This window comes from Sminthopsis crassicaudata, chromosome 3, assembly GCF_048593235.1.
Source record: "Sminthopsis crassicaudata isolate SCR6 chromosome 3, ASM4859323v1, whole genome shotgun sequence".
NCBI classification, from domain to species: domain Eukaryota; kingdom Metazoa; phylum Chordata; class Mammalia; order Dasyuromorphia; family Dasyuridae; genus Sminthopsis; species Sminthopsis crassicaudata.
The window spans coordinates 580,719,266-580,737,752 of NC_133619.1; the positions used below are offsets into that span (position 1 = coordinate 580,719,266).

The 18,487-nt window shown below is 37.1% G+C and overlaps 1 protein-coding gene and 1 long non-coding RNA gene across 2 annotated transcripts; both read left to right on the top strand.

Annotated features, from left to right (window-relative positions):
• Positions 1–4,410: 4,410 nt before the first annotated feature.
• On the top strand, positions 4,411–12,085 carry LOC141559840 (uncharacterized). Its single transcript, XR_012487582.1, has 4 exons — positions 4,411–4,482; positions 5,116–5,149; positions 5,343–5,470; positions 11,172–12,085. It is a non-coding gene; the product is annotated as an uncharacterized LOC141559840 (long non-coding RNA).
• A 5,263-nt stretch (positions 12,086–17,348) lies between these two features.
• LOC141562432 (olfactory receptor 52I1-like) lies at positions 17,349–18,326 on the top strand. Its single transcript, XM_074302472.1, has one exon. It carries the CDS (start codon positions 17,349–17,351, stop codon positions 18,324–18,326), a length of 978 nt encoding a protein of 325 aa, XP_074158573.1.
• Positions 18,327–18,487: the final 161 nt, after the last annotated feature.

Consider the following 18,487-nt stretch of genomic DNA (forward strand, 5'->3'; position numbering starts at 1 on the left):
CAGAGATAAAGGTACACATAAAGGAAGTCATGTCCTGTAACATTGCTTCGGTAACATTGGCAGTTGGGAATGTTGGTTTTTCACCCACTAATTTAGAGGCATAGTCCTTAAATAGAAAACATAGGGCAAAACCTCTCCCCAGGACACCATATGGTGAGTAGCCATGGGAGAAGCACACAAGCCCATTGTCCATTTAACAGTCTGTTTATATTGCACAGCAACCAAGCCAGTCTATTTCAGCTGCTACATTGAAGCTGTGCCTGCTGTCTCTGGAATCACGGGGACATTGCTGCCAGCAGCATCTGAAGGGTTGCTGACACCTGGCTGTCTCTCTGGGCTGTTGTCTGGTCTTTCACTTGGATCCCCAGGTCATAAATGTCTCTGGTGGGGATCCACTCCTCTGTTGTTGGATCTGCATCTAGAATGAAAAGAATGTGCTAAGGGCCCCAAACCCTGACCCAACTTGGCCTTTCCAGGTGTTATCTAGGCCTTTCCGCATCAGTGTGGAAAGAAAGTTCTTGTTTTTGTCAGTCAGTCTGTCAGTTAGCTGCACTTTTTGTGTGTGACAGAAGTGCATTGCTAAGGTAAAATCCAAAGAATTTTAAAATGTAAAAGCAAAATAATTTTAAAATGTAAAACCAAAATAATTAAAAGAAGCAAAACCAAAATAATTTTAAAATGTAAAATCAAAATAATTTTAAAATTGCAAGCAATCACATGTATGTATTGCCACATCTTGTGCATATCCCCAAATTCCCTTCTCTTGTTTGAACGGGAACATCTTGGTGATCTAAACAGACGGTCCAGGAATGACTTGGCCAGTAAGATTATAAGAAATGCCAATAGAATGGGCAAAGTCAAATTCAATGCAAAAAGACCCACAGACAGAAGATGTATAAGCCAATCCATAACCTGTCTTAAATGCATGTGAGATTCCTACAATGGAAAAATGTTTGATCACATGCCTAATAGCTTCTCCAGATTGGAGTGAAGCCATAAAGAATTGAGAATGAAAAAAAAAAAAGAATTGAGAATGTATATCCACAGTCATATGGATGCTCTTAAAATGAGTCCATTGGTCTTAAAACATTAAATTTCAAATCATAAGGGTTTTGTCCTATAGGGAGCATAGGAGATTGAAAGGCAAGCTGTACAGACTTTTGCTATGCTCCTAGACTCCTCTTTGGTTATCACAATTTTCACATATAATGCTCTGTCAGCCTGATGATAAAAAATATGATCTGAAAGTCCATTATGAAAATGGACATGTAAGATATAATATTTACCTGAGTGTTCTGTCACTTGCTCTTGAAGTTCTTTAAAGAGCTGATAATATGTATTAAAAAGAAAAAAAAAAGTTTGAGCTGTGTCAATTCTTTGTACCACATCTACTGAATTAGCCGAGTCAAATATTATTTTTACATACCCACGTGCAAGGCTCGGTGCTGTAGCCAATACATTTTCCCACTCTGGGATGGTTTCACAACACACATGAATTTGTGCATTGATATCAGAGAGATATATTTTACCAGGTCTTGTCCCAGATAATTTTACTAATTCTCAGTGACTTTTATTGAAATTGTAACCACAAGCACTGGATAAAATTTAAATTTTTTATCTGATTGTGCTGGGAGATTCACCCACTTCATACTGTCTCCTTGATGAAGGAGTGCTATGGATGCCTTTTTTTTTTTTTTAACACAATTTGATATTTCCAATTCTTTTTTTAGTTATTTTTTCAGCCATATTAGATAAAGACAATTCAATCTCTCTGTGTCTATCAACCTTTTCAATGGTCTGACATTCATACAGATTATGATCAAAGGACACTCAGTCATGAAAGGTTTGGTCCATAATATCCTTAAATTATTTTGCCTAAAGTCAAAGTTTAAATTACTAACACTAAATTGTGTTTCAGGAGTGTGAATCAATTAATCTGATGTTACTTCTCCTCCTGGGTCACAGATTGTACACTGTCTATCTCTACTAGTGATTGAGATAGCAGTTTCCCCAATTATTCTATAAAGAAACATTGTTTTATAAATACTACTGGGGGGGTGGGCAATCAAGCCAACATGTGGAGGTGAGAAATCCACGAAGTCAGCAAAGGGGAGTTCCAACTTTCCAAAGCCTATCTTTATAGTTCGATAGGTATAAAACTCCACTCTCTCTAATTGCATTGTCAGCTTAGAAACTGAGCTATGTTTTTAAAGACTTTCTGAATACTACTGCAATTACTGTCCTCAGGACACCAAGAGTCTTTTTTGCCTCTTTCCATAAAGCCTACTCCATTACCTGCTACTATTTGAATTTGAAGCAACTACTCAGGAAGCCAATCAATTTTTGTTATAACAGATATATCAGGCCCTGTATCAATCATTCCTAAGAATGACCTGTTTTCTATATAAATAGTACACATGGGGTTTTCTTGCCCAATCATTTGAGTAAAATTCACCTCGCCAAAAGAATGTAATGGGAGTGCTTTAGCAATTGCATGATCTCCCTTTAAATTCACAGGATATGGTTGAAGATTGGCAACCAAGATAAATGGTACCATATGTTTTAATATCATAGTATGTACAATCACAGGAGCATAATCTGAAAGTCCAAATACTAATCTATCTCTGATGTGGGTTAAGATTCCTTTCTAATTCCCAGCCCCCATGGGATCTGAGCTAACTTGGGCAGTCCCAGCCTTAATCTGCTCAGGTCTCCCCAATCCCCACAAACAGCTTCCTCCTTATCTAAAAACCCATTGAATTCTATTTAAATTCTAAGTCTGGCCAAAATCAGCCAGAAGCCAATCTGGGACTTCACCCATGGGTCCATTTCAAGATTATCAAAAGCCCCCCATTATAAAAAGAGGGAAACTGGAGCCCACGCTTTGCAGGAGCCGGCTATGCCAAGAGTTCCTGTCTGCCTGGCCCCAGCCCTAGCCCTGGCATCTTTCTACATTTAACCTTACTTCCAAACCCCAAAATAAACTTCTTTTATTAATCTAGGTTTTTGGGTGTGTAAATTTTTTACACCCTTTACAGGGGACTCTCACACACTTTAACTCTGTATCCTTGAGCTGAACCCAAAAGGGTTGCAGGAGAGCTCTATTTGACTCCCTGTATCCAGTGCCTGCCACTAGACCTCAATTATCCCTAATTTCATCTAGGTACCCTTTACTCAACTCTCATCATCTCCAGCCTTGGGTTGTACCTCAACACATTCAGTAGTCCATGGGTTAATGATAAAATTTTATTTTAAGAAAGAAAATTATACTTGTACACAGCTAGTTCTGTTGCTTAATTCTCAGTAGGTCAGTTACAGCTCTTAGAGGTTGTTTGTCCTTCCTTTTTGAAGAGAACCAGTGACATCAAGAAAGTGAGCAAATAAGTTGTATTTAACTCAATAATTAAACCCATTATTTCCCCTGCCCTTTTTCTAGTTGTTTGTGACATCTTTAATAAGGGGTGGCCAAAATGCTTGCAAATCCAATTACAAATCAAAACATAGGATAGTCCTTGTACATGGCAAATAGAGTCTAGGAAAGGGAAGCAGCATGTGCTTTGATCCCTTTAAAAATATCATTATAAATTCATCTCTGAGGTGACACTGATAAGGGAAATCTCTCCTCTAGAAGAGATCCTTGAAATCCTAGAAATCTCCTCTAGAAGAAATCCTTGAAACTAGATTCCTTAATCCTATCTAGGCCTAAAAACCAACCCCCCCCTCTGTTAAGTACCACTAATTAATCTTTCTATAGAGTTCAGCTGACACTAACCAAATTTTCTATTGAGCTGAACTAAAGCTAAGTACTACTATTTAACTTTCAAAAGAATTGAATTCATGTTAAGTACCACCACTTAAGCATGCTATAGATTTGAACTACCACCAATCAAACTTTCTATAACCTTACTGAAGCCTATTCAAGCCCAAAACTTCTCTATTGTTTCAAATGTCCCCAAGACCTAAACTCTGATCATAAAACTATGTAATTTGTCTTAAACTACTAGAAGAACTCTAAATTTCATTTTTTAAGAGCTTTTGTCCACTTAGAGACAAAGTTTTCTCAGCGATTCAAAATAAACTTTTACCTTTTTTTTTTTTTTTTTTTTTTTTTAATTGAGTAAATTCTTTTTTATTAAACTTGGACCTATTCTCACACATCATAAGCCTGGATCCCCAACAACAGTAGGCAATCTCCTTTTGGAAATGTACACCTATCAGGATTGACTTGCTCTTCTGATGAACAATTGTCTATAAAAGCAACAAACATTTTGAGTGATGATATGTCTGCATTCAAATTGCTTTTGCCTTGGGTGTTACAATAAACTCTGATCAGACACACCTGAAGGCCACTTGGCCATCTGCAAGTGCTGCATTTAAGCTTAAAGCTCCCAACTGTCCGGACCTGTCTCCCCTTTTCTAAGCTCATTAAGGATGACCTTTTCCATTCCTGCTGCAGTGTCTGACCCAACTGAGGGGGAATAGGTAATAGTCCAGGCTAGGCAAGGTTGTCAGTACTTCTTTTACTTCATGAGTCACTGTCAATAGGTGGGACTCAGTCAATAGGTGGGATGAAGTGATATATGGGCAGAAATATGAAGTAGATTTGGGAGAGCATAATCATGAAAGAACATCATAAAATAGTGTAATGGTTCAATTCCCAACGTGAAACAACCATGATATGGACATGCATCATAGGTTAAAAAGGTTTGTCATTGATTAAATGAAATAGATTATGGGCCTAATTAACTATGATTTAAGTAAGGCAAAGTCTTGCCTTACTAAACAACTCTCTATTGGGGAGATTGAATTTTGAAAGTCTCAGGGTGTGGAGGAATGAGGATGAAGCAGGATTTAGGGAGACACCAGGAAGGAGTTTGGTTCTCTAAAAAGATGCTAATCAAGATAGTCTCAGATGCTTTAGGTGGGATGAATGAATTCAAATTTCTAACAGAAAGCCAGATGATCTCTAGCTGCACATCATTCTATATTTAACAAGACAGTTTGGGAAACTGACTTAATGACAAATCAATAAGAACAGGATGAGCTCATTTGAGCAATTCCTGAGAATAAGCTGGTTTCAGTTTACATCACTAATATTTATATCTTCCCCTACAGTGTGGAAAAGACAGCTACCTTTTGTGGGAGAAAGGTAAGAAAGGGGAGGGAGTAAATATTTATTAATCATCTACTAGGTGTTAACCACTGTATCAGCACTTTAAAAGCATAACTTAATTTGATTTAATTAAATGAGGGACTAAGTACTGAAGAGTAGGGATTGGTTAGGGGAAACAAAAGGATTTTATTTGGTATTCACACCTCCTTATGAATTCACTCCCTCTTAGGAGAAGAATCTTGGAAAGAAAAGGAATATAAAAGGCAAGTACTAGCTCAGTTTGAGAAAGCTCTGCTCAGAATCTGGAGTTCATCTGGAGCCATATTCCTTATAGAGAAATCCACCAAGATATAAAAGGTAAGTTTGATTTGGGGAAATATTCCTTTTCTTGCAGATCTGCAAAAATTGAGAGTTGACTTGTTGAGGGGACTTGGAGTCACTTTGATGTGGTTGATATAGCTAAATGATGTGGTTGTAGGAAGCAGATGATGTGATTTTAGGAAAGCATCAAATATTGGAGTTAGGTTATTTGAAGAAGTAGACATTCTCTTTGACAAAAAGTAGGTTTATTTAGGCAAAGAAGTTACACACAAAATGAAGATCCCATAAATACCAGTATTGTTAATATGAAATAGAGTTGAGAGAGCAAATAACAAGGAAAAGGTTTTTTATTTTTTTTTTAATTTTTATTTTACTTTATAATTATAACTTTTTTTTTTTTTGACAGTACATATGCATGGGTAATTTTTTACAACATTATCCCTTGCACTTAATTCTGTTCAGATTTTTTTCCTTTCCTCCCCCAACCTCCCCCCCCAGATGGTAGGCAGTCTTATACATGTTAAATATATTACAATATATTCTAGATACAATATATGTGTGTAGAACCGAATTTTTGTTGCACAGGAAGAATTGGATTCAGAAGGTATAGATAACAGTTTACACTCATTTCCCAGTGTTCCTTTTCTGGATGTAGCTGATTCTGCCCATCATTGATCAATTGGAATTGGATTAGCTCTTCTCTATGTTGAAGATATCCACTTCAATCAAAATACATCCTCATACAGTATCATTGTTGAAGTATATAATGATCTTCTGGTTCTGCTATTTCACTTAGCATCAGTTGATGTAAGTCTCTCCAAGCCTCTCTCTATTCATCCTGCTGGTCATTTCTTACAGAACAATAATATTCCATAAATTCATATACCATAATTTACCCAACCATTCTCCAATTGATGGACATCCTTTCATCTTCCAGCTTTTAGCCACTACAAAAAGAGCTGCCACAAACATTTTGGCACATACAGGTCCCTTTCCCTTCTTTAGTATTTCTTTGGGATATGAGCCTAGTAGTAGCACTACTGGGTCAAAGGGTATGCACATTCTGATAACTTTTTGGGCATAATTCCAGATTGCTCTCCAGACAAGGAAAAGGTTTTAATAATGAATGATGGAAACCTAGTGGAACTCACAAGTAGCCAGGAGAAAGGAAACACCCCATGAGGTTCGGGCATGCCCTTAACTGATAGGGATTTAGCATCCCAAAAGAATTAGTAAGTCATAAAAAATGAGAAAGACACCAGAAGGCATAGTGGAGTTTGAAAGGCATGGTAGGGGTTGGGAGAGCACCATGGGCATGGGGGAAAGAGAGGGCAAAGACAGCCAGAGGCAGAGTGCCATGGTGAACTGATCCTGATGTAGTTAGTGGTACTGCAGAGTACTGTGGGAATCCCCACTTTTTTCAGAGACACAGGTCCAACTTGAAAGAATTCATGAATCCAAAAAGTCTGACTGACAAAGGGAAGTTTGCTGATAGCTGAGAAGCCAGTTTTGCTAGAAGATAGACTTCTAAGTAGCAAGAGGTCCTGGCAGAAGAATAACAAAAGGTTATCACTGAGAAGAGAATGTCTTCATAGCAGGCAAAAGTCCTGGTAGGCAGCAAGGTCCCTTGGCAAAGCATAATTCCTACTTCAGACTTCTGCAAAGATTTGGAGTTTAAAATTATCTTTTTATAAGAAATCTGAGACTGGGGCTTCTATTGAATGAGATTCCTTCAATGTTGTCACTACCCCCAGGCCTAGATTTCCAGTTGAATGAGACCACTTAAGTTGGAGCTAAGTAGGGAGCTGTTCTGGGCTAATCTTAATGAAATCACTTAAAGGTCCTGAAGGATAGGTCTCTGTCAGAGGAGAGTTTCAGAGGTCACCCCAAAAGTCAAGTTTCAGGTTTCACCCCCGTCAATCCAAAGGGGTTCAGCAAATATGGTGTGAGCCATAAGCTGATTTATAAGTGAAATTTAACTTCAGGGACTTGAATGGATTTCTTGTGAGCCTGATATAACTTAGACTTTTGATTAAACAACCTCCACAGAGGGTGAGACTATGAGGCTAAATTCATCTCTATCAGAGTCTTTTCTCTGCCTGCCCCAAGGAACAATTCCCTCAGTGCTCCATTCTCTCTGTCATCCAGTTACTGTGATGCTCATCAACTTTGGATAAGGGGTTTGCATCAATGCTGTGACTCCATGGTCATAACTCTATGACCATGGTCAAGCTTCATACCCTCTCTAAACTTCTATTTGCTCATCTGTAAATCACTGGCATTTTAATCCTTATAATATATTTAAGTGTGGGGATACAGAGATTCCTTTAACTTCTGGTGGCTATTTTATTTTTGGACAGAGGGAAAGAGGAACCCCAAGCTTTATATCCAATGCTTGAACTCTTTTACATCAACTGCCTTTTTCACAATGGACACACATAGCACTTAATCAAGAAAATCCATTTATTCAAATTAGTATTCAAACAGAAATCAGCGAAGATATACACAGGAGAATTTAAAAATCAATACAGCATAGAGAATCTTTTCCAATTGGCAGTGAGGTGACTCAGCTCAACCAAGAGAAAGTCTTAGATCTCACACAATGAGAATTTCCCTAATGTCTCTAGTATAGCAAGCTGGGGATAGGGATATGAATAAGCCTATAGTTGTTCAGGAGTGGTTTGTCATTTCCTTTTCTAGATCATTTTATACATGAGAAACTGAGGGCAAAGAGAGTCAAGTGGTTTTCCCATCATCACATAGCTAATAAGTATCTCATGGTGGATTTGAACTCAGGTCTTCCCAACTTAAGATGGAATGGACACACTGCACCACCCAGTTGCTTTATGAATTTGTTTCCTTATCTTCCAAGAGTCTTTTTATTCAGCAGCTTGAAGTGGGTTCCCTCTTGAAGCTGGAAGTCAGATGTTCCTAAAGTGACTCTAAAGATTTTTAAAAAGACTCCCCCCCAAAAAAAACAAAACAAAACAATCTGAAGCTCTTTCTTCTTGCCACCTTCAAACAGTTTTGACACACATAATTCACCTTCACCAATAAAGTCAGTCCCATACCAGTGGGCTGGGAGAGAGGGAAAGGTTACAAAAGCAAATCACAAGGAATATATTGTGATAGATTTTCTTTTTTTCTTTCCCCAGTGGAAAAGTATATTTATTTATTTAATTTTATAATTATAATTTTTTGACAGTACATATGCATGAGTAATTTTTTTTTTTACAACATTATCCTTTTTATTCATTTTTCCAAAATTTTCTCTCCCTCCTTCTTCTCCCTCCCCTAGGTAACAGGCAATTCCATACATATTAAATGTGTTACAGTATAACCTAGATACATTATATGTGTGTAAAACCAAATATCTTGTTGCATGGTAAGAATTGGATTCCAAAGGTATAAGTAACCTGGGTAGAAAGACAATAGTGCAAAAAATTTAAATTCAATTCCCAGTGTTCCTTCTCTGGGTGTAGCTGTTTCTGTCCATCATTGATCAACTGGAAGTGAATTAGATCTTTATGTTGAAGATATCCACTTCAATCAGAATATATCTTCGTTGTTGAAGTGTATAGTGGTCTCCTGGTTCTGCTCATTTCACTCAGCATCAGTTCATGTGAAAGTTTCTCCAAGGCTCTCTATATTTATCCTGTTGATCATTTCTTTTTTTTTTTTTTTCAATGAATCCATTCACTTTATTTTGTGGATGAAGAAAATAGGCTTAAATGGTTTAAGTGATTTTCCCATAGTCATATAGTAGAAGACCTACAATGCGAATATTCCAACTCAGGTCCTTTGATACTAAATCCAAAATACTTATTTTTGAATTGGTTTTATAATTATGGTTGTTATTATAATAAAATATAATATATAAATTATAAAATATAATAATGCAATTGTTTAATAATTATAATTAATATAGAAATCTCAGAATAGTAAAACTATGACAACCTCACAATTTTCTTTACAATTCTCTAGGACTTATAAATTTAAAACAGGTGTCCATCTATATAGGTATGCGGAGTTTCCTCACTATATTTCTTTTTCTTTTTTTTTTTTTTTTAATTTTTTATTATATATATATTTTTTATAATATTATCCCTTGTATTCATTTTTCCAAATTATCCCCCCCTCCCTCTATTCCCTCCCCCCCATGACAGGCAATCCCATACATTTTACATGTGTTACAATATAGTCTAGGTACAATACATGTGTGTGAATATCATTTTCTTGTTGCACAATAAACATTAGAATCCGAAGGTACATGCAACCTGGGCAGACAGATATTAGTGCTAACAATTTACATTCACTTCCCAGTGTTACTTCTCTGGGTGTAGTTATTTCTGTCCATCATTGATCAACTGGAAGTGAATTAGATCTTCTTTATGTTGAAGATATCCACTTCAATCAGAATATATCTTCGTTGTTGAAGTGTATAGTGGTCTCCTGGTTCTGCTCATTTCACTCAGCATCAATTCATGTGAAAGTTTCTCCAAGGCTCTCTATATTTATCTTGTTGATCATTTCTTACAGAGCAGTAATATTCCATAACATTCATATACCATAACTTATCCAGCCATTCTCCAATTGATGGGCATCCATTCATTTTCCAGTTTCTAGCCACTACAAAAAGAGCTGCCACAAACATTTTGGCACATACAGGTCCCTTTCCCTTCTTTAGTATTTCTTTGGGATATGAGCCCAGTAGTAGCACTGCTGGATCAAAGGGTATGCAGAGTTTGATAACTTTGGTGGCATAATTCCAGATTGCTCTCTAGAATGTTTGGATTCTTTCACAACTCCACCAATAATGCATCAGTGTCCCAGTTTTCCCACACTCCCTCCGACATTCATCATTATTTTTTCCTGTCATTTTAGCCAATCTTACAGGAGTGTAGTGATATCTCAGAGTTGTCTTAATTAGCATTTCTCTGATCAGTAGTGATTTGGTTTGATTTCAATGGTTTGATATCAATTGGAGAATGGTTTGATTTCTTATAAAATCAGTTTCAGAGTCAGTTCTGTATATATTTTGGAAATGAGGTCATTATCAGAACCTTTAACTGTAAAACTATTTTCCCAATTTGTTACTTCCCTTCCAATCTTGTTTGCATTAGTTTTGTTTCTACAAAAGCTTTTTAATTTGATGTAATCAAAATCCTCTATTTTGTGATCAATAATGATCTCTAGTTCTCCTTTGTTCATAAATTCCTTCTTCCTCCACAAGTCTAATCTATTTATGATCTCATTCTTTATGCCTAAATCATGGACCCATCTTGATCTTTTCTTGCTATATAGTGTTAAGTGTGGGTCCATATGACAGATTTTCTTAATGTTATAAAAATTAATAACTATATTTTTTCCTTTTACCAATGATGTTTTCCACATGATTTTGTTCAAATATCAAGATCAATTGACTCTACCCTCTCCTAAGATACCACATGCTTGATTTCTTCCCTTTCACTGTCAATTCCTAGAAAGGGGAACACACAGTGTTTCTCACTTATAAATCTATTTGAGCTAAGTCATAGAAAAACTGAAGGAAAAAAATTATCCCCTACTGTGGTTGTATATTAAAGGATAGAGGTGGAGTAAAGAGTTTAGATGGCAGATTAAAGGGAAGTCATTAAGCTAGAATTCTTTGGTAAGACAGGAAAGTTAAGGCAACTGCCTAGGTCCATATTACCATGTTGTTCAATCAGTTACTTTGACATTACTCTTCTCTCTACAGGTATAACTGGTTCAACAGAAATCATTGTCCCAGGACTACTAAACCCATAACTTTTGGGACTCGTACCACAAGAACCCAAACCTAGCTCATTTCAATGGATACCCTTCAGCCAGAAACAAAAGACTGTTGGACTCTGACATTAGTCTATGAAGAAAATGAAGAACTGAACTTTCTGGAAGTAAATCCAACTCCATCACTGTCAGAAACTCGCTGTAGCTGTTGTTACTCCTACATAGAAATTCTTTGCCTTGTTATCCTGGCTGTCTTGTTGATCCTTCTTCTTGCCATCATATCAAAAACTTTGCATAACACTCAGGAATCTGAGCACCAACAATACCACCTAAAACCCAAGAATATTTCCTCAGATTTGAATAAATTATAGACTGGTGAGGATTGGCTTTTGGACCCTTCTGCTCTTTAACGACTAATGGCACTAGCAGTTAAAGTAGTTCCAACCAGTCAATATGCTATCATGTTTGCTGTCTGCTGCAAGGTATATGAGGTTTCTTTTTCCAATACCAATTTTCTTCCTGAGCAACTCAGATACTAACCAACTCCCTAACAAGTCCCCAGTGACTTGTGAAGAATGCCTGCTTTTCCATCAGGCAGGAGAAGCCCAAAAGAAGTTTCTTGTATCTGTTCTTCACTCAGTCTTATTCTTAAAGGAGGAATTTTTAAGATGCAGCTGCCAATTTCATATGAACAAACATGGACACAAAGAAGAAATATGAGAAGATACTCCCATCCTACTTCTTTACAGAAGTGGGAGGACAATTGGTGTGAAATAGTGAATATTTTTGCAGGTATTTTCAATGTGTTGATAAGTTTGGCTGATTTTTTAATAAGTTTGGCTGATTTTCTCTCTTTATTTTTTTTTATATGGAATAGAAACTTTGTAGATGAAGGGGGGAGAAATTCTACTCATGAAAAAAATAAAATATATCAATAAAGTGGTAGCATCCAAAAGCTCTTGGAATAATTCAGCATCAATTGTTTTTCTTGACAAGATCTATCAAGAGTACTCAATGCAGTCAGTAAATAAGCATTTATTAATCACTTAGTATATACCAGGTAGACATCTAAGTGCTGGGGATATAAAAACAAAAAAAGATCATCAAAAAGCTCACATTCTAATGGATACAATTAATTAATACAATTAATTATGGACTACACAAACAAGCCATGTTTATATAGAGAGCATGAATGACAGGGAATCTCAGAGGGAAGAAGGTGAAGGATGAAGAGATATGATATTTAATCTTAGAAGCATTAAGGAACTCTTATAGTTTTTTTGATTGGGGAAGTCGAAGTACATTAAGAAGATGGATTTGACAAATGAATGACAACAAAAAAGTCTGAAGGCAGGGAGACAAAACAGAATATTACTGCAATTGTCTGAATGTGAAGTAGTAAATGCTTACAACAGTGTAGTAATTGTATTTGTGCTAAGAAGGGAGCATGCATGAGAAACAGGTGTTTTGAAGATAGAAGTAACAAGACTTGGTAATAATCTGGATATCTGAGGTGAATGCAATTAAGAAGACTTGGAGTTATAGAGTACCCAAAAAAAAGAAAAATTATAGGTCACTCCAGTCCAAACACTTCATTTTACTGATGAGGATACTAAAAGTCAGAACATTTGGATTATGTGTTGAAAATCACAGGTAAAAAATGGCAGTTATATTCAAACCCAGTCTTTCTGTTTTTGAACTGGATCCAAGATTTTTTCCACCATGGTACACTGCTTCCATTTTTGGCCTAAGTGAATTGACAAGTAGGCAAGCATTCCCATAGAGCAATGGGATATGTTTTCTTAGTACTTGAACTTTAAAATCATAGCAATGCAATAATAATTATGGTTTTCTTTTTCACCATATTTTGTTCAAATTTTGAAACTATTTGACTCAAGGCTAGAGTCAAATAGTTTCAAAAAAGGCTATTCTCAAATGATCCATCATCAATTTCTTCCCTTCCATAGTCCAAATCCTAGAAAAAGAATTGTACAGTGGTTGCCTTCACTTTCTTAACCTAGAAACTAGGTTTAAGCTACTCTGCAGAAGAACTATATAAGGAACAGCAAGGAAGGGGGAATAGTTTGGCTACTAGTTAATAGAGAAGTCATTAGATGGGACTCTCTTATATTTCAGGCAAAGAAAGGTCAAAAGCCATTGCCCATGCTCATGTTGCTATTTCAGCCACTCAAAGTGACTGACACTAATTTTTCCTTCTCAAGGTACATTCATAAAATAGAAATCATTGGGCTAGGACTAGGTAAATCACCTTGGGGACTGATTCAAGAACTATCCATACTGAACTTGTCTCAGTAGATGCCCTCAAGGCCTGAAATACATCATTCACAAGCACAAACTTTGGGCTATGGCATTGACCAAGCACTGTACTACCCTGAGGTTCATCAAGCTACCCCTAAAACTTTCAAAACCCTTTCCTAGGCATTGGAGTTTCCTCTGCCAACTTCTCCTGTCTCTTTTATTGCTACTTATCATCTGGATTTTGTTATACTTTGACTTCCTCATGCAGATATATTCCTGGAACCTGTCTAAACTGTGGATTAATAAAGACTGATCTCTTGTCCCTGAACCTATTCTTACTACCCTTAACACCAGTAATCAGAGCATCTCCAAGGGTGCCTGCTTCATGGTAGATTCAATTACCAATTATTACATGGTCAGCAGAGAGCCTGAACAGACACCTGAAAAAAATTTAAGCAATAACTTGTAAATATCCCTATGGAGATATGGAGACTCTATAAGAAATTCCAATTTCATTTTGATCTGATTCATCATTGACTGGGTTTAATAATGGCCATGTGTATTTGATACCTATGATCTAGGTACCTGAATTGGAAATCTCTCTACATTATATTTGTCAAGTGATCATTTCCCTATCACTTGAAACCCTCCAATAATGGTGACTCTCTTTCATTAACAGTTATTCTCATCCCAAGCTTAGTGCTTAATCCATCACACAATACTACTTCCTTTGTAGTGTTTATTAAGAGCTCTAGAATCACATCAAGTTGACAAAAATTGCTTGCTGATGTAACAGATGAGCATAAACATTTAAGTACTTAATATATGCCAAGAATTGTGCTAAGTCCTGGGCATAAACAAAAGGACTCTATTCTGGATCATGAGTTTCCATGTCATTCGTCTAGTCTATCATTTCTCTTTCTCAACTTGATCCTTTTCCCCCTTCATCTCAAACATTTATTAGAGAATTCAATGATTCCTATTTCTTCATTTGGAATTATGGAAATAAGACTTCAACATTGCTTTTACCTGAATATGATTTTATCATAGGTTTCATCTATAGTCAAAATACCAAAGTATACCCATCATATGGGAGGGGAGGAGCGTGATTCATGTCAGTGCCAGAGTTGATGCCCATAGGTTACCTGCACTTTGAATGTAGGGGCTAAACTTAAAATAATGAATATGCAAAGGAAAGTCAGGAAGTATATGAGCAGAATTACAAAACACTTGCCACAAAAATAAAGTCAGAGTTAAATAATTGGAAAGACATTAAGTGCTCTTGGATAGGCCGAGGGAATATAATTAAGATGACAACACTCCCTAAACTAATCTATTTATTTAGTGCTATACCAATGAGACTCCCAAGAAACTATTTTAATGACCTAGAAAAAATAACAACAGAATTCATATGGAAGAACAAAAGGTCGAGAATTTCAAGGGAAATAATGAAAAAAAAAAAAAATTAAATGAAGGTGGTCTAGCTGTACCTGATCTAGAACTGTATTATAAAGCAGCAGCCACCAAAACCATTTGGTATTGGCTAAGAAATAGACTAGTTGATCAGTGGAATAGGTCAGGGTCACAGGGCATGATAGTGAATAAAAATAGCAATCTAGCATTTGACAAACCCAAAGATCCCAACTTTGGGGATAAGACTTCATTATTTGACAAAAACTGCTGGGAAAACTGGAAATTAATATGGCAGAAACTAGGCATGGACCCACATTTAACACCACATACTAAGACAAGATCAAAATGGGTCCAAGATTTAGGCATAAAGATCGAGATCATAAATAAATTACAGGAACATAGGATAGTTTACCTCTCAGACTTGTGGAGGAGGAAGAAATTTGTGTCCAAAGGAGAACTAGAGATCATTATTGATCACAAAATAGAAAATTTTGATTACATCAAATTTAAAAAGTTTTTGCACAAAGAAAACTAATGCAAACAAGATTAGAAGGGAAGTAACAAATTGGGAAAACATTTTTACAGTTAACGGTTCTGATAAAGGCCTCATCTCCAAAATATACAGAGAATTGACTTTAATTTATAAGAAATCAAGCCATTCTCCAATTGATTAATGGTCAAAGGATATGAACAGACAATTTTCAGATGATGAAATTGAAACTATTTCCACTCATATGAAAGAGTGTTCCAAATCACTACTGATCAGAGAAATGCAAATTAAGACAACTCTGAGATACCACTACACACCTGTGAGATTGGCTAAGATGACAAAACCAAATAATGATTAATGTTGGAGGGGATGTGGAAAAACCGGGACACTAATACATTGTTGGTGGAGCTGTAAAAGAATCCAACCATTCTGGAGAGCAATCTGGAATTATGCCCAAAAAGTTATCAAAATCTGCATACCCTTTGATCCAGCAGTGCTACTATTGGGCTTATATCCCAAGGAAATACTAAAGAAGGGAAAGGGATCTGTATATGCCAAAATGCTTGTGGCAGCCCTTTTTGTAGTGGCTAGAAACTGGAAAATGAATGGATGCCCATCAATTGGAGAATGGTTGGATAAATTATTTTATATGAATGTTATGGAATATTATTGTTCTGTAAGAAATGACCAACAGGATGAATACAGAGAGGCCTGGAGAGACTTCCATCAACTGATGCTAAGTGAAATGAGCAGAACTAGGAGATCATTATACACTTCAACAATGATACTGTATGAGCTTGTATTCTAATGGAAGTATCTTCAACATAGAGAAGAGCTAATCAAATTCCAATTGATTAATGATGGACAGCATCAGCTACACTCAGAAAAGGAATGCTGGAAAATGAGTGTAAATTGTTAACATTTTTTGTTTTTCTCCCCAGATTATTATTACCTTCTGAATCCAATTCTTCCTTTGCAACAACAACAACAACAAAATTCAATTCTGCACATATATATTGTACCTAGGATATACTATAACATATTTAATATGTATGGGAATGCCTGCCATCTAGGGGAAAGGATGGAGGGAAGGAGGGGAAAAATTCAGAACAGAAGAGAGTACAAGGGTTAATGTTATTTTAAAAAAATTACCTATGCATATATACTGTCAAAAAAATGTTATAATTATAAAAGTAATTTAAAAAATTAAAAAAAAGAAACTAAGGGGAAAAAAAAAGAAAGTATGGGTATTCTCTGCTCTAGAGTTCAGAAGCTCAGGTTCTCAGGCAGGATGACTCAGAACCTGAACTAGAGTCTCAAGGTTTCAATGTCTAATCATGATCATCTCCCCTCTTCTAGCCTAGAGCCCTGGCTCTCAGACATAAGGCTCAAGGATACCCCTCCCTCATCCTATCACCAACCATTGTCACCCTTCCCAGGAGCAGACAGAAGGATTGCTTATTCTACCCCTCACTGGCCTAGTTTTTACTCCTCAGCACATTGATTTAGAGATTTTTTTTTCTGCTCCCAGAGCCAGACTGTCCTTGACTGAGTGGAGGGTTGCTCCTTGCTCACTCAAGGTCTCTGATACCCAGACAGGCCCATCAGTGGCCCTCTCAGGCACAACTTCAACTGAGATTGCTCTCTTACACATTTCCTTTTTTCATCCATCTTCTGAGGTTTAAAAAGAAAGAGGATTTGGATGAAGGATCATGCCTTCTTTCCCCTAATCTTGTCTTCAAGGCTCTCTCTACTACCATGATGTCAATAGATCATCCAGTCCTCTGAGTTTCTGATATTTTTTGTAGGAAAGAATCTCAGAGCTAAAAGGGACCTATGAGATCATTCTAATGCAGCATGCTGCCCCATTTAGTAGTCACCTTTACAGCATGTTTGAAAGTGGCTATGTACCCTCTGACAGAAGATCTGACATAAGAGTCTAAGCTGGGCTCCTGTTTCCTTAAACTTTGTGATTATATCCACAGTAAAGAAGCCTCTCTTGTCATGCTGGAATCACCTTGCAACCAGATATCGGATAGTTCTTTCACCCTTATGGGCATCCCAGGACTGGAGAGGGCACACCTCTGGCTGGCAGCTCCATTGAGCCTGATGTATGCTGTGGCTCTTGTAGGCAACACTCTGATTCTGACTGTGATCTGGGTCGAACGTACTCTGCACCAGCCCATGTTCTACTTCCTGTGCATTCTGGCAGTTGTCGACATCCTCATGGCAACCTCTGTGGTCCCCAAGATGTTGAGCATCTTCTGGTCAGGTGATGGTATCATCGCATTCACTGCGTGCTTTGCTCAGATGTATGTGGTCCATGCAGCCACTGCTGCTGAGACAAGGTTGTTGCTAGCCATGGCTTTTGATCGCTATGTGGCCATCTGCAAACCCCTGCACTACCAAACCATTCTCACACCCAATATGATGTTGGGGATTAGTCTGGCTATCATGGTGAGAGCTATTGTGATCATGACTCCACTGAGCTGGATGGTGATCCAACTGCCATTCTGTGCCTTCCACATGGTCCCCCATTCGTACTGTGAGCACATGGCTGTGGCCAAGTTGGCGTGTGCTGATTATATGCCCAGCAGCCTTTATAGTCTCATTGGTTCTTCGATCATTGTAGGTTCTGATGTATCCTTTATTGCTGCCTCCTATTCCCTGATTTTGCAAGCAGTATTTAGACTTTCTTCCAGGGATGCCCAATTCAAGGCTCTCAGCACATGTGGCTCCCATGTAGGGGTCATGGTGCTCTACTATCTCCCTGGAATGATATCCCATTATGTGGAATGGTTTGGACAAGATGTAGTGCCTTTGTACACTCAGGTGCTACTTGCTGATTTTTATTTGGTCATTCCCCCCACTTTGAACCCTATCATCTATGGCCTGAGGACCAAGCAAATCTTAAATCGAGTATTAGATATAATAGGGAACTGTTGGTGTATAGTGCCAAGGCTCAAACTGGAGAAACCCTGAATGAGGGTTTAATAGTATAAAACCAGGGTGGGGATGAGGATGAGGCTCTTGTTTTGTTTATATTAAAAAATGAGAATTAGAAACTTCCATTTACTAATACATGTTGATGTCATCTCTAAAACTTACAGCTTTAGAGCATTTTCCAAAGTGTTGAGAGCATA